The sequence below is a fragment of the Trachinotus anak genome, unplaced genomic scaffold (assembly GCF_046630095.1).
Source record: "Trachinotus anak isolate AG129_WGS33_773 ecotype Australia unplaced genomic scaffold, CSIRO_AGI_Tana_v1 ptg000003l, whole genome shotgun sequence".
Lineage (NCBI taxonomy): Eukaryota > Metazoa > Chordata > Actinopteri > Carangiformes > Carangidae > Trachinotus > Trachinotus anak.
This window is the reverse complement of record NW_027273854.1, coordinates 9327451-9348398: the sequence shown is the minus strand read 5'-3', so window position 1 is coordinate 9348398 and position 20948 is coordinate 9327451. Positions and strand designations below refer to the sequence as shown.

Here is a 20948-nt window from a genome sequence, read left to right as displayed (position 1 = left end):
AGCGTACGGATACATCCAACACTGTGCGATTCACAGGAGCATGAGCTTTAACCCCACAGGGCTAACTGATAATCATATAATACAGACAGCGCTATAATGAATTTATCTTTCTGCTTAACAATTCCTGCTTCCATAATACGAAAGGCCTCAGTCTGGCTGCGGCAGTGGGGTGTTTAAACAGCACTGCTGGCAAGAGAGGATTGCCTTCGGGGGAGAGCTTTACTGCCAGGTTAACACAGCAGCAGAACTCATCAAAAGACGGGGATTTTCTTTGCTAAGGTAGCAAAGTCAAACGTTAATCATTGATAGAGACAGCTGGGATGAAGGCGGTGAGCTAGAGTTGAGTTTGACATTCTCCAGGGCTGTAGGCAGAGGGATGTGTGAAAGAGAGGAGAGGAGAGGGTGAGAGAGAGTTTCTAGTTCCTCTTCTTTCACTCTCAGATGATTGACTGCCGTCTTCTGCTGGGCAGGAGAAGAAGGGAAGCTCTCCAAAAGGCAATGTAAAAACTCACAGAAACCCTCAGAAGGCTTACAGCCAAGCCGCAGCCAATCTGTCCAGCACTGCGTCGGGGGTTGGGAGGGCAGAGAGGCCTGCTGCTGCTGCTGCTGCTGCTGCTGCACAGACATGATTTTCTCACAAACTCAGGTAGAAAATGGGACATAAGAGCTGATGACAAAATCACCTGTCAAAACTGTGCTAGGGAGATGTATTATTTTTAGTAGGTGTCATCCCATTATTTCCTGCATCCTGATGTGATCAAACAGTGGCAGTTGCATCCAAACAACACATGAAAACATAGCTGTCTGACACCAGAAGTCCCTGCCAGTGTAATTGACTTCACGCTCGCCGCTTACCTGCAAATTTGACGTGGAACTTGTTCTCTGGCTTGAGAATCTGCACGTAGAGGGGGCAATTTGGAGCAAAGTCTTTCACTGCCCAGGCTCGGAGGATGGTCTGATGATCCTGAGAAAATTAGAGATGGGGCGGAGTGAGATGGATGGCGTGAAAACAAGGGAGAGAGAGAGAGAGAGGTAAAGAGAAAAAGAGGCAGAAACCCATCATTAGCAGCATCAGATCGTAGCTCCTCTCTAATAATCCTCTTAAACCGCTGACAGCACAGAGCAATTGGTTGGCCCTCACAACAATTCAGAGTAATGCGATTCTGACATCTTGGAAGAAGTAGTCAAGGCTGCACTAAACGTGGCGAGGCCGTGTGGAGTGAAGTGAGTAAAACTGGCAAAGGTTATTCAGTTAAAAGAGAGTGTGCTAGCGGCTCTGTGAAGCTAATGTCAGCACATTCACAGTGGCACGGCTAACATTTAATATATTCACCATTTTAATTTAGTGTGTTAGCATGCTGACATCTGCTAAAGTAGTAATATAGTTAGTAACGTAACAAAGTACAGCCGAGGCTGATGGCAAGAGTTTTGCAGATGTTTGGTCATAAATCAAAGTATTAAACAAATAAAATGTTGACCTAATGAGTGATTGATCACCAAAGTCATTACAATTCATCCTGAGGACGACATCAATGTCTCTGCCAAATCTCATAGCAATGCATTCAACTGGTGAAACCAAAAATGTCAATGTCATTTTGTTGCTAGATGAGTCACCAAAGTCAGTTGTTTCTAGACCATAAATGTCTGAGCTAAATTCCTCTTGGATTCATCCAATAGTTATTGAGACATTTAAGTTTGGATGAAAGTGTCAGCCTTCCTAAAATAAATGATCAGCTCTGGTTCCCTACCCTGACACACTTGATTTGATGTTACTTGAAATCACTTCCATGTGTTATTGCTTAAAGTTGCTTTGGTGTTTAGAAAATGACAGATAAATGTTAACGTTTCTCTTCAGTTTTGACTCACTACCATGGAGGCATCCCATCCATGAAGCTGTTGCACTGTTTCCTGCGTTGCCTGTTTATAGTGCCTTTTTTAATGTCAATCTTGTGTTTCTTTGACTCTCAGTTTCAGTTGCTTTTTACTGTGCAATTAATATTTTAGTGGAAAATTGTAACAGAAAATAAAGCAACAAGTCAGTCAGCCAGCACAGTGAGCTAAATCCACATGTATCAAATCCTGCTTTAATGAATTTTTATGACACGGTTTCCTGAAAAAAAGTACAAAAAAAATACAACAATAAGATTTTTTTTTTTTGTTCTTTTTTTTTTTTTTAAAGAAAAACAAAATATTAAGACCAGGCAAGACTTAATATGGATGTTTTTTGCAGTGTGAGGAGTCATGGTGATACAGCAAAGCAGTGAGGAACGTACAGCAGCTATGCGGTCCACTTCAAACCGGTTACTGAGGATAAAGCAGGCCTCAGCATCGTCCATCCTGCAGGCAGTTAGTAGAGCATGTGGCCATGGGAGCAAGAGAGACAGATAAATAAAGAAAGAGAGAGAGAGAGAATTAGGGAAGTGATGAGAAGAGAAGACACAGGAGGGAGGGTGTTGTCATGTTATAGAGGGAGAGGACAAAAGAGAAAAAAGCAGGACAATAGAACAACCAACGAACCAATGTGTCTTTCAAGCCTACGCCATTTATAGATGAGATGGTAGGAGGCGAGGAGACAGAGAGATTAAACAAACAGGCTTTCGCTCCTTCTCTCTCCCTGCGACAGAGCGAGCCTAAGGTGCTGTATCATCAGAAGTCAGGGGGTAAACAATAAGCAATACGGCTCAAACTGTAATTTGCAGATGTTACTCCAAGGCTGTAGGTGCGCTAGGTATAAATTATGAGCTCCAGCATCTACATGTGAGGCCTTTAATTTCAAGGTGTCTTGACTCAGGTCTCTTGTGGAGGTTTTCAGGGCTCATTCTGTGACAGTAATTTCTCTAATGGATTTGTAGACACAGACAGACAGACAGACAGACAGACAATTAGTGTACACACTAAACTAAATCCATGTCTAAAATCAGACAGATATCTTAAGGCTAGATTTTGATTATTCTTGTTTTTGGTCACAGGGACTCACTTGGCCCTCATCAGGTCCTGATCTTTTAGGGCAGACCCCTGCAGGTAAATGACTCTCTGGGCCCAGAGGGGGACATGAAGGACCCTCCTGACCTGGACATCCATCTCTGCTGGGCACAGGATCACCACATAGTAGTCCTAAACAGGAACACACACACACACAGTTGGGCTCATGGCTGAGGAACTTCAAGACATCAGCAAGTCTTTTATAACGGCTGACAACTTGATAAGCCTCAAAATGCTGGTTAACTAACTTCGATCCCTGTTCGTAGCACCCGGACTCCTGAACACAGGGGATACGATTTCCTCAGCATATACAGTATGACAGCTGGTTATCACATGACCAAAGTTATATACAGTATGTGGAACATGTGATGACAAATGAAGGGCCTCCATGACATCTCCATCTGCATGAGATGCAGTTACCCGTGGACCACTCCAAGCAGACATTTCTTTGTTGAAGATTATTTATCTCTATTGTAACTTCGCAGTGCAGCAAATAACACCTCAGCTCAACCTTAAACTACACAGCCCTGCACTCTACTGAGGAAAGGAGCCAAATAGTGTCACAAAATGTATATATACTTTTTTGTTTTTCTATGAATGAACACCACATTTCCAAGTAAACGGACAGACCTGAATCGACAAGGAAGATGAAACGCTGTCTAGTAAACAAGTGTACAAGACCTGATCACCACATCCTATGGAGAGGTGAGAACCTAAACTAACTAAATATAAAATAAGCAAACTAAATTTACTTTAGCGTGTAAGTTCTCTCTGTTGTGAATGTGAATGTCTGATATGGGTCTTACTCTAAATTTCTTAACTTTAACTGTCACCTGAGCCTTATTCCCCTGACAACCTTTCACCATAACACCACCTGAAGTGGTGAGAACCAATCAAATGATCAAAATGACCCCCGACACACACCCTTTTATTGAACAAGGAAACATGCACACAAGGACGCACCCTAAAGCAAACACACGCATCGGCTCCTGCATGACCAAGAGAGCAGTTTGATCTTTACTATTGCTGAATTAATCCTCTGCTTTAACCTCAGCAGCTCGTGCTCCTGGGGAGGATTACAGACAAGAAATGCACACAAACCCACCCCCTCCCACACCCACAACACCCTGTTGTCCTACTTAAAACCATTTGGAAGAGACCTGTAGGTGGGGGTGAGCGAAGAACTCATTGAGGAAGTCCATGAGGAGGTCGATCTTGAGGCAGCTGACGCACAGCACCACGTGTTTCTCCGTCTGCGCCCTGTAGCGGCTGTAGTTCCCCCCGGACTTCTGCCGCTCCATCCACAGGAAGGCCAGCTGCTCGAACTGCATCCATCACATTCAACAGACGGAAATTGGATTAAGTCAGCTGAAATACAGGGAGGAGCCAGGTGGCATATGAAAAGACAACAATGCCTTGTACTGTACAGTGTTTCCGTTTGATTAGGGAGAGTGTTTTGATGGAATCAAGACAAGTGGAGATTTGGTTCAGGATGTGGCTGAATGGGATCTGATAGCAGAGATTAACAGGGGAAGGTTATGCAAATAAGTGAAGATTTTTATTTTAATGAGCAGGGGAGGGCCAGGTGGATAGATGGGTGGTGGGAAGTGTTTTAATTTTACGGATGAAGAGATGCAAGAAAAAGTATGATTTTAAAGATTTTCACTGAAAAATAGATAATTTATACTGAGTACATTGGCTTCAATATTAGCATAAATTAGCATAAATATTGCTCTTTCTACTGCTTCAGATTGTACAGTGAAAAATGTCTTTTTCCAACAACCAGAGCTAAGAACCTTCAGTGAGAGAAAATGGTGAGAAAAAATAGTAAAATACAAACATGAGCTGAAGTTTGTTTAAATCACATAGTGGTTTTTATCGAGAGGGTATTTTTAAAATCAAATTGTTTTACTACAGTATTACTATCTAGGCTTTACTCCTGGATCAGGTGAGTGAAATACTCATAAAAGCCACAAATTATCAGTCTCAGCTACTTAGCTACAAACTTCAGTTAGTGGCAGAGGCTATTTATTGTTCACTCTCTGAATACCCAGCATGCACCTGTCTCCTCATTAACACTGAAAGTTACTTTTTTTTTTCTTGCCCTGTTTTTCCCTATAGGTGTTCTGGCTGGTCTGGCATGAACCATAATGATGCAACTTCATCTCGCCTAATGTAAGTTGGAAAATTGCAGTTCTTCATTGATCCAAACTATCCTTGTGAGACTCATGTTGGTCGTAACACACACATTCTGCTCATTTCCAACAAGGAATCTTCGATTAACATAACACAAAGTTGATACTAAACAGAGGCCGAGCAGCTAAATTGAACCCTCGGCCAGCTGTGATGGAGGGCCTCTGATCCTGACCAGCAATGGTCTCAATGAACAGCTGATAATGCCTCTAAACACACAGCTCACACACTCCGGTCATTTGAGTTGTTTTTCTGTTTTTCTCTGGGATGTCATCATTTAAATAAATTTGATCCATTTAGCAGTGAGAGATAATATCAGCTTACTAAAGTTGGAATTCATCATGGACACACACATCCATAACTGTATTCAGACATCATTTGTGTACAGCCAGCTCTTGAGAGCACAAACTGTGGCAAACTTGTGATGTCAGGGTTATTTCCAAATTGGTGAAACTGAATTAAAAACGAAAAAGAAATTACCTAAATGGTTGGCTTTTCATCCTGTTTTCAAATCAATATGCTTAAAAATGACAAAAAATGACTCGAAGAGACACATTTCCCGTAGTGTTGCAGTGTGTTGTGTTCAGTTACAGGAAAACCAATCGAGACAGTAGCTGAATCCTGATGTGCTCTGTGGCTCCCCTGTGCAGCCTGGTGGTAGCAGGACTGGGAGTCACACAGACAAACACCAACACACACACACACACATACACACACACACACAGGGTGGGGGTTGGGGTTGGGGCTAAGGGGGGCCCGTTTCTAAATGTCAAGGGGTATTTATGGATGAAAGATGGGGAGAGGGAGCGAGGGGGGGGGGGGGGGGGGGCATCCATGTTGGTGATGCACAGATCGCCATTTCTTTCATGAGTCAGCTCATGAAAGTTCAGCAAAAGTATCATCGGGTTCATGTCTTTTGTTGGTGTGAAGGTTTTGTGAATAGCTGGTTGATCGGGGGTGTGTAGGATGCAGCCCTCCACCTACTGCAATTTTAAAAAATGTAATAAAATCTAGTTGTGTAGCGTTATCATACACAAAGATATCCAATTTATACCAAAACAAGACTGGCGTTCATGAGTAGTGTGTGTGTGTGTGTGTGTGTGTGCGTGTGCGTGTGTGTGCGTGTGTTTGCATGTGTTCGATTCCCTCCTCTAACTGCAGCTACAGCACACACGCAGAGGAAACTCTTCCTGTTACTCCTTTCACATCCTTTGGTAGACACACAGGTACCTCAGAGATGAAAGGTTTACACAAATATGAGGATACAGTGTTACTGACATGTTTGTCAAGGTGTTTGTAGCAGTCCCTGTGCAAATGTGTGTAAATGGTTCCTGCAGTTCTCCGTCACGAGCTTCCCTCAGCGGAGAAGCTAAATGACAGGAGAGGGAATTGGGGAATTGCGGGAGTAAGGAAGACACTGGTCACTGGTCTCTGAATAAAAATAGTGTTGTAAATCTACGTAGGATGAAATGAGTCATCACATTATTGTGTACCGGGGGAAATATAACAATTATTAGTCTAAAACTTTACAGTAATGAGTTTCCCAACCAAAACAAATTGGGTAAGACCTTACTGATCACATTGAAGGCATTTTCTACCTCCATAGAAACTGGAGGAAAGCCTGGCACAGCACTGTGGGCTGCTCCAAAAGTTAAATTAAAAACAAAATTATTTTTTGGGTCAAAATCCACTTTTAAAGTTTCCCGTGACATCGTGATATAATATTGTTGGGTTGAATTAAGCCAGTGTTATACTTTCCACATCCACTTGGATCCATGTGACAAAAATCTTGTCATCAGACAGCAGACGCGAGGCTCTGATGCAGATGTTCGCATACCCACCACGCAACAAGGGTACCAACTGTGCATGCACTAGAAAACGCTGAGCTTGAAAAGAGGCTGCTACCCTCACCTCTACAATTCCTCTTTAGAAGAATACAAAGACAACCAAATGTGTTGTAATTCTTCTTTCATGGATGTTGCCATTTTCATTTGATTCGTAGCGTGTATACGCCGAATACGAAGACGAAGAACAACAACATGCCCGTGGTTTCCACAGCTGCCCATGTTTACATCCGCAAGTAAACTTCTCTTCTATCGTCACGTCTGTCCTTGTATTAAAGGTTGTCACCGTTGTTTCTCACCTGGATGGGGAGCACAATGAGCGCCACAAAGATCATGATGACCACCAGCAGCTGCGAGGGCCAGATCTGAGGGGTGACATCTCCAAAGCCCACTGTGGAGAAGGTGACCACGCAGAAGTAGAGCGAGTCGAACAGGGTCAAATTGTTTCCCGCTCTCTCGAGGTGTTGGATGCCGCAGATGCTGGAGGGGGTCAGCAGGAGGGTGGGAAAGATGGAGAAAGCAGGATGAGAAATGGACTCGTGTTGGGTAAAGTGTGGAGGCAATTACATGTGGAGAGCCGCCTGTCACGCTTGTGCATACAGTGCATGTGTGATTTTGTATGTGTGCTGAAGAGGGTGGATGCATGCTGGATTGCCATCGTTGTGTATTTGTATATATAAGGGTGCAAACGCAAGCTGTGCGTATTATTGCGCTCTTTAAGGGATAGATGAGCCAACAGGCAAATGTCAACCCTGAAACGGTCAGAGAGCTTAATTCATGCTGTCTGTAGGATCTCCTGGATTAGCTCAGGCTCTCACACCAGATATGCCACGATCTGACACATCCTCCACTGCACTGAAGCAATCACCAGTTGTCATTTCACAGCACTATCTCACTCTCACAGTTACCAATTACCTTTCTGCCCTCCGTCTTTCTCTCTCCTAGCTCCAGGAGCAGGCTTCTTTTTTTTTTTTTTTTAACTTCTCCCGTTGCTGCACATATCACACAATTGCTCGTCCATCTCGTCGTCCTCCTCTTTTTCCTCACCCTGTTCACAGCTGTGACACACTTCACTTCCCGTCCATCCTCCATTTAATGTCTCTCTTTTCCCTCTTTTCTGTCCCTGTTGTGCCCCCCTCCCCCCCATCTCAGTTCAGTGGCAGCAGTGAGGATACCCACCATGTAAACATGAGACAGACCAGCGTGCTGATGAGTATCACCACCTGGTTAAACATGGCTGAGTGCGTCCGCTGGATTGCCCTGTGGAGATCATTCTGCAAACACACAGAGACACAGAGATACAAGTGGATGTGCAGCAAACGCAGCGACCCAAGTGCTGCATTGTTAAAGTGTAAAATGAGGATTAAATGGTGGTTGATGAATAGTAGAAAAAAAGGTGGATGAAACATAAAAATGCACTAAAAAGGGGATGAACATGGCAAAGTGGTAGACATAGAGCAGAGAGCAGGCTTGGTTAGCTCAATGCGATGGAGCAGATGGAAGCAGGGGATGTGAAAAGCTTCATCACCAAACCCAAGTTGCAGGTTTAAATATTTTGTGACTGATTTATCGCCGTGGCGGAGCGTTTAAGATAAAGTTGGTGAGCTGAAACGGCAGAGTCAGAGAGGGGCGACCGCATGCCAATAAAATAACATGACATAGATGTTATGAGGAGAGTGATGGAAAAATTGGACAGGAAGATGCTTCACTCACTATCATGTTCTCCAGAGCGTGTTTGGCCAGCCAGCAGTTGAGAAATACAGGGATGAAGAGATTTCTGAAGGAGGGCAAAATCACCTGTGAAGAGGAGAAAGCTTGAGTCCTGGCTCTCTGTCTCATCACTTTTTTTTTTTTTAAGTACATTGTTTACTGTCACAGGATCTCTCAGGAACAAACAGGACTGTGTGAGCATGTGTCTGTTGTGATGTCCTTTCTGTATTCCTGCAGCGGGTATTAAATGTGTGAAATGCACTTCTGGGGGGAGGGGAGGGGGGTGGGGGTGGGGGGGTGGGAATGTGGTGTTTGACAGCCAAAAAAAAAAAAAATTACAAAACAAATAGCTGCCTGAGAGACTCCCCGTGCTGTCAGTGCTCAGTAACGCTTATCCTACCACTCACAGTGATCATGAAGGGAACAGCGCTGATCATCTCCAGAATGAAGGGGACACGTAATACTTGCTCCCAAACGTTGCCCTGGAAACATAAACCACAGACAGAGGTCAGGAAACTCTATTGTCATGGCGACCTTAGGGGATTACCACATAACAGGCCCAGTTGCAGAAACAAGAAGGGGAGAAATTGATCAGCTTTTGCACCATAGCAAAGATCGGGGGGATGCATTAGAGTTATATAACTCCCTTGCGCCCTTTGAGAGAAGAAGAAGCAGCATTTCTCAGTTTCCACTAAGCTTTGCCATTCAATTAAGATGTCAGCCATGGCTGTTTTTATGTGTCTGCTGCCTGCATATGGCTGACCTGAATCTGACTAGTGTAGGTGGACAGGCACAGGGTATGTCCACAGGAATCAGTCAGCTCTAAATGCTAAGGCCTCTAGCCTCCAGAGTAATCTGCAGAGAGACCCCTTCATAGGCTTATAGTGTCAAGTACATCAAAGGCAGGGCAACCCGTTGATGGATCGGTCCCCCACTGCAGCAGCACAGGGGTCTCCCCTAGAGTCTTTCTGATGTGTCAATAATAGGACAGTGCTGAGGAAGCCTCAAGGCCCGCTGAGGTGCTTCCCAAATGCAAGAACAAAAGAGGAGAATCAGGGGAGGAAAGAAACCTTCAGTTTAGTAGAACACACAGAGGAGTGCCAAGTGAACAAACACCCACCCCCCATATCACATGCATGCACACCCACACATGCCCACACACATGGACATCACAAAAGGCTTCAGACCAGCCATGGGGGGGGGGGGGCACGAGTAACTCACCTTGTAGCTCAGATACACGAGCAACATAGTTTCTGAAAAGCTGATGAAAGCCACAAGCACCTGCAAAAAGAGAGAGAGGGAGTAAGAGAGAAAATGTAGAGATAGACAGAGAGAGAGAGAGAGAGAGCAGAGAGTATTCGACATACTCAGAGAGCGACCAGAGCAGAGAGAAATTAGGAGTCGCAGAGATGGAAGAGGGGAGCGTGGGAGGAATCAGTAGGCGTGCTGATGATTGAGCTTCAGAGGGAACAGGTTTAAGTGAAGCAGGAGACAGCCTACTGTCTGATTGTGTATATATATACATGTGTGTAATCGTACTTTAAATGTAAATACATGCACAATGATCTGACTCCATGTATTCAAGCCTTGAATCAACTGCCCATTAACCCATAAAAAGGAATGCCAACATTTTTTGCCACGCACCCGTGTGCTCACTCATGTATGCAGAAATGTGTGTAAACAGATTGAGGCCTTGTTTGCACAGGCGTGCACTGATCTATCTGACCTGCAGTGCCCACAGTGGCAGAGGCCTATCCACCCAGATGATCAGTTTCCTACAGAGCGGAAGAAAAGGTAGGAGTAGAGAGGAGAGGAGAGAAATGTGGCAAAGAAAGACACAAATTAGACAGTGGCAAATAAAATGGACAAGATATTAAAATTCTCTTCTGCCCAACACAATGACACTCTCAACAGGGACCATGGACACAACTCCCGTCACTGCATTAAATTTAATTATGCTGTTTACAACCGAACATCACTGGAGTGCACAGCTGCCAGCATCCTCATATTGTGGGAGAAAAGTAATATTCACACAGTCAAATGGAAATTTACAGCCTTATTGTGAGAGAAAGGCCTTTTTTTTCCTTCTTTTTTCAAAGACACCCTGGGGCTTATCATGGCTGCTTGGCTGCTTGCCTGCCTGCGCTCTGATTTGCTCCTACGAGTCTGCTGCCTGGAGCAGGAGGTGGCCCGTCCCTTTCCTGGGCTCACTCTGTCAGGCTCCTTATTCATTTGGAGCCAGAGCTTAGCCAGTGTCACCAGCCACCAATTAGATCAATAGGTCCCTGAGCAGGAGACATGGCGTAGCCTGAAGTCTACGGACACTTCCTGGTTTCTCTCCCCTCTCTCCGTTGCTGTATATTACATACTTTATCTCCACTAGATCACTGTTGATTAGGCTGCACAGGCACGACATACATATTATGTTGACAGCTAATCCATACAGTTAGACTGTGACAAATGAACGTGGATCTGCAATGCTCAATATCAGCATCGTGAATTTGCATCAGTCAAGTGAAGTTGCATTGATTGCGTTATACAACATTTCCGACCGGTGGGCCGGTGTTGGACATGCCAGTCCTCCAGGATCCCTGTCTGCAGGCCAAAGCCATCACTCCTAATTAGAGACTCACATGCTTACCAGTCAAACTCACTCCAGGGACGGGATGATGTGTTTTGTTTGGTGCAGTTCGCTCCGCTCATGCTGCATTTGGGAAAAAAACAAACACAAAAAAGCTAAAAAAAAACCCAATTTTTTGTGAAGCTCCTTTCACCAAAACAGGACACACCCTCTGCTCAGTCCAAATATCAGTTTACCTCTCATCTCCGGCCATGATCTCACAACCAACCCTTTTATGGGATACTCTATCCACACACAGTTATCTCATCTATTGACCCGGTGCACTTGTTCCTACTATCAGGCACCCACACTCACACAGACTTTGGTTCACCTCATTATGTCCCTGTTATCACCATTTCTCTCACCAGTCCTGTCTTTCCTCTCGCGGGTTGTCCAGTAGGACTCTGACGATGTAGAGGAGGCAGCTCAGCACTTTCAGAGCAAAGTTAAACATTCGCACTCGCAGACCTAGAACGCAGGAAGAAGACAGTCAGTCATTAAATATAAATATCAGCAGATTTATTTATTTTTATTTTAAAAAACATTTTTATTAAAAACTTTAAATGTTTTTTTATTATTCTCCAAATGCTCAGAAATGTGACACTGGGCAGATTTCTGTAGTGTTCTTAGGAGTCGTATAAGGCACCTTAGTCATGAAAAAAAGGTATTAGAAGTCACGACACAAATGGTAAAAGCACAGAAGTGCTCTGGGGAACCAATAGAAGCTCATAAGCCATTTATCACCACTACCAAAAAGTCAGATTGTTCTCCAAAACACGACTCATCACATCTTTTCGATAAAGCTTTTGCAGCAATGGATGACAGACAATGGTTGACTTAACGCAGCAGAAAATTTAGTATTTTATCTTGTCTGCTGGTTACAAGTTAATCTTGTATCCCTTACACCTCCATTTCTATTACTATTACAGTATGTTATTTAACAGTGATTAGCCCTTTAATAAAAAAAAAATTAACAAAAGGATGAGGGCTATAATTATCTGTTAATATTAAACTACGGAAGTGCAATATACACCTCTGTCTACCTCAAGCTAAGGTTTAATGAATAAATATTTGAATGACTTTAATTGTGCAGGAGAAAGGTAAGACATAAGACAGTCACAGAGAGGAAAAGTTGAACAACTGGTGATGAAATGTGGAGCAAGCCCATCACACACTAAAATGAAACACATCTCTTCAATCAAAAATGAGAGCAACTCATGTGGAAAGAAAAAAGACGGCAAGGTGGGGAAATCACCCAAAAATAAACACAGACAGAGAAAATGTGATCCTAAACACAGGCAACTCACTGGATCTTTGGTTTTTGATGAAGAACAGCTTGAGGCGCTCCTTGAATGTGTTCTCATTCACATAAAACTCTACCTGCACCCTGAGAGAGAAAGAGAGAGAGAGAGAGAGAGAGAGAGGGGGATGAAGAGATGGGCAGTAAGACAAAAAGAGAGAGCTAGAGATAAGACGGAGGAGTCTGCAGGAGGCGCTGCAGGTGATTGAGGAGATAAAATACTTCTTTCATGGAGTCAAGTCAATGGGCAGAAGAGAAAGAGAAAACAAAGGGCTGGGAGATAAAAGAATAGAGTAAAGGTGAGGAAGAAAAAGTGAACAATTGAGCAAATTGGAGACAGAACAGGCGATAATGATTATTTGAACACTGAAAACTATGGAAATAAGACACTGTGGTTGGCCGCATTAAAGTCTAATGGGTTTTGGAGGAAATGGCGTTCCTGCTTGTCCGCCTGCCCATAGGCCCAGACAGCTGCAGTCAGTCTCGTTATCTCCACTGATTAAATATAGAGCAACAAATTACTTCCCTCTGATGTTTCTGCTGAACATGGGAGGCCATAATTACTGCTCTTTCTCCCTTTTCATTCTGGCACCATCCTGTTAGAGGGACAAGCACACGCACACACACACACACACTTACTGTACACACACACAGGCCTAAAATACACACCTGGCTGCAACCAGGTCATTAGGATTATTAGACCATTCACAGGCCTATCTGACACTGACGCTCATGAAGAGACGACGTGATGAAAATGACGAAGGGACGCTCTTCAGACGACTCTTACATGTGTAGAGTCACATAACCAGACACGCAGGAGGGTGACTGTGTTTCCTGTCTGACCACCTCAGGGGAGAGCTCTCAGTGGCTCTTCTTTCATGCTAGGGAGGAAGAGTGGATGACTCAGGTTGAGGCTCACTGGTGGTCTCCTCACAACACACAGACAGATGAAAGAGAAGCAGAACAACTGCAATCTATTCTCCCGTCTGCAGGAAGAGGAAGAGGTGGCGGTGAGGAGGGGGGGTGGAGGCGGGGGGTGGGGGTGGGGTGGGGGGGCGGTCTTCCCAGGGTTCCAGAGTGACTCGATAAAGACTCACACCGACCAAAAAAACGCACCACATTCCCAGCAACATTTGGGGGGGGGGGCATCCCTCCGTGTTGCTATGGCAACACAGGATTCGTTGTCTTTTCCCTCCCTCTCACATGAGCAGATGTGAGCAAACACAAGTACAGCGAGTGTGTTCAGCCATCGGAGCCGATAGCCCCCACTCCAACTTGTTGACAGCTCCCCTCTCTCTCTCAGCAGCCTGTTGACGATAACGCTCCTGCGCACATGATGGAGAACAGGAGAACATGCAGATACGCACAGCTTCCCCAGGCTCAAAGAAAAAAAAAAAAAAAAAGCCCAAGGGTGTGTAATTGCACCTTTTGATTAGAAAAATGACTTTGTATGAATTGCTGGAGACGATGTGACGCCTTGCGGTATTTGCTGTCATACACAGTAGGGAAAGTAAGGGAAGATGATGTGTGTGTGCATCTGTATGTGGTGGGTCGTACTTAGCTAATCGACCATATGACTGCATGAGTTCTTATATACACAGAGCAATCAAACAGTCAATACCATGGTAGCGATAAATCAGTGTGCCATTTTAATCAGTCCCTGAAGGAAATTTTCTATTACTCATCCATATGAAAAAGCAGAGCTGGGAAGAATACCTGCAATTTAATTTATTAATAAGACGGAAGCACCTGTGCTAATTACAGAGGTAGAAAATAAGATTGCTGTATGAAAGTTTACATCCTGTGGGAAAAGTTTAGGTAGGCTTCAAGGAAGGCAGATGTGATGTGGTGTTTTTTTGTGTTTTTCTGTGGTGCATGTACACTTTTCTTATGCTCATCTACTTAGCAAGTCATCATAAAAATTATAATCAAATATAACAATAATTATTGTAATGATGAATAATTAATGATGACGTAATCAATATGACTGAATGAAAAGAACTAACCGTGATTGTATTTGTAACACAGTGAAGTTTCATAAGTAACAGGCGCAACCATCTAAAATGAACGAAAGCCATCCTGTATCCAAGTACACATCCAAAATGATATCGCTAGACATATGCATTTCATTGGATTTCCCACAGCTGTACTGTGCTGCAGCTCTGCTGGCTCTGACAAGCTCTCTTTGCTCATGTGTTGACTTCCTCTGAAAAGCTCCACTGTGGCAAGTTTAAGGTTATCATCCTCATAAAAAAAACAAAACAAAAATCAAAACAAAACAAACAAAAATGTGTTTATGCTTAAATGTTTGCTTTCCATCAGGCTTATGTCCTCTTTTACAACCAAATCCACCAGGCACTGCACCTCCACGTCTGACCATTTTAATCCCTGCCCTGGGACACTAAAAGTGACAAACGTTCCTAAAGACAGCCATCCGTGCATTTCTTTTCTTCATCAGAGTCCTCAAAGCCTCCTCGAGTTGTATGAGAATATAACCTCTTCCTTGGGGAAGAGGTTAATTTCAGAGGTCATTTTGTCCTTGTGTTTCTCTAAGCGAGAGCTTTTCCACTTGAGCGTACAACAGAGGATGAAAAGTAAAGTGGAAATATAGCCCAATAAAGAGTTGAGCTGTGGGATAGATTGAGAGTTGGGATCTTTAATCTAAGGGGAGGAAGGGGGAGAAAAACACATTAAAAACTCATAAAGAGCATTATTTCAAAACAAAAGATACACAAGTACATCACGATGGCACCTCTGGGCTATAGCCCCCCTGAATTGTTAAGAAAAACTGCATTGGAACACTGTTGCACATAAAGAGACATGTTGCTGCAGTAAGGAACAACCAGTTCAGTTGTGTCACCATGAGAGAATAACCCACAAATAGGTCTGTCTCATCTCTTCTATGCTCCTCATTCAAAATACATGTTTTTCTAGCTAATTATTTTGAGCCAGGCGACTAAGATCATCTCATGGGCTTTAATAAAGTAAAGCCAGCACGTTTAACAGCTGGAAACGAGAGTACATGAAGAAAGGGGCATGGCATAACATTTCAAGCCTGAGCCCGGGGAGAGAATTTGCATTTGCGTATTTGCATGTTACACTCTGAGGGTTGAAAAGCTGAGAGAGAGAGAGAGAGAGAGAGACAGAGCAGACCAAAAAATACAGACAATTAATAAACACGGACAGATGGACAGACAGACAGACAGACAGACAGGGACATGCGGAGGAGGATCTTTGAAAGAGAGAGACAGAGATGAACCTTGTTCTCCTGCTGCTTCCACCCATGCCTGTGCTCCATAATGACACAGCACTGGCCATCTAATGACACAGTGGAGGAGGCTACAGAAACCCAAATCTATGCGTGCACAGCAGCACACACTTGCTCATCACAACCTCTAAACACAGCTCAGCAATAGTATTCATACCAGTCAAGTAGAAAAAAAAATAAAATAAATGAACAGGACAAGGAAACAGGGTAACCAAGAGAAAAATTTGACCTGGTAAACTTTTGTAAAATCGATGATATCAAGGTTTATTCTGTTTAATTAATGGAAAGCAAGCAAATACTTGGACCATGCCTTTGTAAGTAAATCCATGAAAAAATAGTGTAATAAACCTAGCCAGGTCTATACTGAGTAATGTGGACTGTTGCGATATGGAAACAAACAAAAAAAAAAAAAAGACTGTCCTGGCATATTTCACAAACCTTTTAAGATGCACAGATTAGAAAGGCAAAGGAGATGAATGAATTTTTTAACCTATAAAAGGAGACTGACATGGGTGCACCAGTGGAAATGTTATTTTTAGAGAAGCTGTTCCCATCAATTGAAAGAAATGTGTGGCTTCTGAAGAACCTTTCTATGGAAAATTCCTGTTGCCCATAAACCAGTTTGAAGTTTATTACTCAGCATAGTGTACTGCTCAAGACAAATGGGTAATAGGGGATCCTCTGGGAAAAGAGGCCACAGATAAAAGAGCAAAGTCCGGAAAAAGCAGACAAAGACATACAATAATAATATACACAGACTACAAATGAGGGCTGGGGGACTTCAATAGGATGACAAGAGGCAAATAAATTGCACATCACCACGAGGCCCCTGTAACAGCTTAAGAGAGGCAAGGTGTACTCTGTCTCATTCAACCAATAGTCGACAGGACAGCTTGTCCCTGACCCAGATACACAACCACCTCACAAATTAGAGTGTGTTGACAGAAGGTGAAGAAGAAAAAGAAAGAAAAAGAAGTGAAAAATGTGAATGTGTACATATCCCTGCTACAGAAAGATCCTTTTCTTGCGGTGAAAGGCACATTTTTCTTGTAAGGCTGTCAGTGCACAAGTTCATGCTGACTGAGGAGTCAGATGAAACGAAAAACATCAAATGATTTTAATAGCACTCATAGCTGCCACAGAAATTGATTTGAACACTCCAATGAAACAAGCAAGTGCTTTCATAGTAACTCATAATTACAGAGACCTTTAATGTCTCTTTCTCTGCTTGTCTGTTTGTCTGTGTAACCAAAGGAGAAACCTAACCGGTCTGTGTCGTGACCAATTTATCTACTGTTTCATCTCCCATTGTCTATTGCATCCAACAATCACTCCATCTCTAACCTCAGTAGCCCGGGCAAAGTGCAGCAGGAGAATGACAGTCATCATTTGCAAGAAATATGTAATGCATCACACAGTGTAATGACAGTAAGTAAACGTGCACTGTAGCTTTTATTCAGAGCCATTTCCTGAACAACCTCTGGGTTCCCATGGATTAAAACTTTCCATACATCATCAGTGGAAGTGCTCCAGCCATTCCTCCCCCAACCCCCTGCTCCCTGACGTAACCAGCCTTGCCTCACCCTTTCCTGAAATTAACATTCACGACTTATTGCTCATTGGAGCATCTGCTGTCACATTGACATAGTCCCCTTTGTTTACCCACAGGAAGAAGAGAACACAACTGTTGCTTCGGTGGAAGACAAAGAGCTCCTCTCAACTGTTCAATTCACACAAAAGCCCATTAACAGTGATTTAAAACATAAAAAAAAAAAAAAAAAAATGGCCATCCTCTTATCATGAAACATAATATGGATTGAGCTGATGCACACCTCTATTAAAAGCCATCCAATGACATTCTATCGCCCTATCCCCTCAGATTGCATTAGCTTCACATTTGTGCAGACATGAGATATCAATCTGTTTCAAAGCCATCTTCAAATCACTGCTTTGAGGACGACATGTGCAACGCAAAAGAAACATGAGAGGAATCGCCTATATTGCCTGTCCCTGGTGTCTCTATGGCTGCATGGATTGGAAAGACAACTCCTGCGGTGTATCAAGCTAACTCAGTTTGGGAATAGGAGAGCTGCGATTAGTGGGCGACTGTATTCGTGATCCCCCACAACAGCGTGGCACAGCAGCTCCCTGCCCCCACTCAGATGCCACGATGGACCTTCCGGCAACATCGAACACTGCAAGAGCTCAGAAGCGCCCAGACACATGCTAGTCAGCCCCATGGCTGTGTTAGTATCCACAGCGGGAAGGCTCTTAAGTGTTGACAGTGCTCATCTAACTGAAAGACTGGTTAGAGAATTCAGCATCCGACTTATTAAAGCCCAGTGATAGCAGAGAAATCTGAGAAGAAAAGAACCATGATTCCACATGACCACCAGAGACACACCCTGCACTGACTCTGCTCTCTCCACAGCCTTGGGCTATTTCTGCTGTAATGCTATAAAAATAATAATGAAAAAGGACACAGCTAATATATATCCAATATGTTTCTGTGCCTTTTACTGTATATATATTTTAGGTTATCTACGCCTTGCCACAGGATGCAGGGGATGCTGGATTACAAGGTAGAAGGACTAAAATTTAATAAACTCTGTGGCTGTGCCATACTGAAGTGTCTCTCAATCCGTCTTCAGGTAATGTCCTCTCTGTACTGTACACAGCCTTCTCACAATGAGAGCGGCAGCTCATGTTCACCAGGTGTCATGTACACAATATTGTTTGTAGCGGGGTCACGCTCAGACTGTATGTGAGCCCACCATCCTCCCACCACGTCCTGAAACCTACCTTTAATGTTCTGTCCTGCTGGAAAACTTCTCTCTTCCCCAGTATTAATTAGGCTGTTTTATTTTAATTAATAGGAAGTGACCTTCATCAAGCCTTTTATTGGCCTACCCCACTCTAGGCCTCTGATGCAGAGCCACCCTCCCACACCCACCCACCTAATTTTCATTAGCAACAGAGCACATTTAAGTTAACTTAGATGTATGGGCACAGCTATAAGGACTTACACAAGCATCATGAAAGAAGTTATGAGGCCTGCCTCATCACCCCTTCTCTCTCATCCAGCTCCACATCTGATAAAATCACCTTTTCACAGAGCGACTCTTTTCATCATACAAGCCATCTGTATTGCTAATAACCTCCCTTTATGCCAGCTCTGGCTCTGCAGACATGATGCGTGATACATCCATGACTCTACAGTCCTTGACAGAGATTGCCATCAGCTTTCTAAACTGTTGTATAAATCGTATGACAACTGAGCTCTGAAAGTCTCCCTGAAAGACTCTTGCATCTAACTCATAGTGAAGTGAAAGCATTGTAAAACTGGCATGAATATTGACAGTATTGATGGATCATGTTCTACATTGGCCTGACTAGATTACAGCTCGACTGAAAGAATTAAAGAGGAGGCAAAGGAAGCAGGAGCATGGGGAGATGGAAGGTGGTAAGAGAGTAGACAGAGTTTGATTTAGAGAAGATGTGGCGGCGACAGCCAATGAGAAATTGTCTTAAGGACAAAAGGCTGTCATTTGTATGGTAATCTTGGACTCTGAGGAAAGCCCCCTGCTGAGTCTGTCTATTGTGGAGCAATGGAGGCTCTGCTGTATTTCATTTAACTTCTAACGAATTTGACGTACAAGCGGAGCTGCGCAGGGAATCCTGTGTGATTGTAGGCAGTTATCAACATGCCATCGACTCTGATTGTTCTGTAATTCTGGAGCTCAGTCAATACTATGCGGTAAGCCATAAAAATCATTCTTTAGGTCCTCTCAGTATGTATGAAACAAGCTCATTTGTCAAGGAAAAGTGCTGAAGATGGAGACAGAGAGCAGATTTAACCTGGCTGTGATAAGATTTACAGGAATCAAAGACTAATGTTAATATCAACAATTAGCCAAAAAAAAAGTTGTTGTTTTTATTTTTTGTTTTTAAAAAAAAATCAATTTTAGGGTTTGATATCAAGTTCATTTTTGCGAAAACCACAGGGCCCCTTTGACTGTTAAAATCCTTGTCATCAGCCTGCAAAAGATCTGTATTTAATTGTTTAGTCATTTGGCATTTCCTGAAAACAGAAGCCTCTGACTCATTGCCAGAAATTATTAATGGTGTTGGTGTAATCAGAACAGTGGCATTAAAATGCTCCCACTTCTCTGTCCCTGACACAGTTCTGTAAAGATGTGCATTCACTTACTGATCAATTACTAGGCACAACCTTGATTAAAGTAAGGGAGCTACACAGATAATGATAATTGGCTTTTGTAACCAAACTTTCGACCGCAGACCCCTCTTCAAATTCTGTCTGGGAGAGAGGGCTTGTTTCAGTGTGTGCAGAGAAAATTGGGCAAAATTCAATTGAATCTAATCTGTTTCCCTTTTTGTAGATTTGATCCAAATCTTGTTTCAACATAAAGTGCAGTGTCAAATTAAGGTATAAAATACACACAAACCACAGCACCCAAGGACACAGGTCCACAAAAACAATACAAACACTGCCAGAGGTTAAAAAAAAAAAAGATGTGGAGGCTATAGATAGCAGCAAATCAGGAGGACAGGGGATCCCTATGTGTGAAATAAATTATTAAATCAATTCCCATCTTTAAAAGTCTGCTGAAAATTGCCTTTTGAGAGCCATTCAATGGTTCCAGCCAAACGTTGCTGGAGAGCTCTTCAAAGGGGGAAAAGCATGGTATTGGACACACTTCAATCAGAACTAAGATGTAGAAGAGGGTTAAAAGAGGGCAATGTATGGTCACACAAAGGCGCACACACACACACACACACACACACACACTGGGGGGATGCAAGCTGAGAGGAGAGGAGGGCAGGGAGAAGGCCCCCCCGAGGGTGACAGAAGTGGGATTATGGGACTCAGTAATATATGTTTTCCCAGAGTGTAACCTTACGTGTCGAGGAGATAAGTTATGCGTGCACATGTTGACATTCTGATGTGTGAGAGTATGTTTGAGCTGGGATGTGGTCATACAGTAAGGAGCTATCTGTGCACCTGTGGCC

General features: G+C 43.3%; 1 protein-coding gene across 3 annotated transcripts in view; it reads right to left on the bottom strand.

Moving 5' to 3' along the window:
- Window positions 1-20948, bottom strand: part of kcnt2b (potassium sodium-activated channel subfamily T member 2b) — a 36978-nt gene that overhangs the window by 12681 nt on the left and 3349 nt on the right. For all 3 annotated transcript variants that reach the window (XM_071472562.1, XM_071472578.1, XM_071472571.1), the window contains 13 exons: window positions 12657-12736; window positions 11715-11817; window positions 11371-11433; window positions 10456-10504; window positions 9951-10010; window positions 9137-9211; window positions 8733-8816; window positions 8199-8293; window positions 7319-7499; window positions 4143-4307; window positions 2978-3114; window positions 2274-2337; window positions 856-964 (listed from right to left, as the gene is read on the bottom strand). In XM_071472562.1, coding sequence (XP_071328663.1) covers window positions 856-964; window positions 2274-2337; window positions 2978-3114; window positions 4143-4307; window positions 7319-7499; window positions 8199-8293; window positions 8733-8816; window positions 9137-9211; window positions 9951-10010; window positions 10456-10504; window positions 11371-11433; window positions 11715-11817; window positions 12657-12736 — 1265 coding nt within the window. The remainder of the gene's footprint in view (window positions 1-855; window positions 965-2273; window positions 2338-2977; window positions 3115-4142; window positions 4308-7318; window positions 7500-8198; window positions 8294-8732; window positions 8817-9136; window positions 9212-9950; window positions 10011-10455; window positions 10505-11370; window positions 11434-11714; window positions 11818-12656; window positions 12737-20948) is intronic.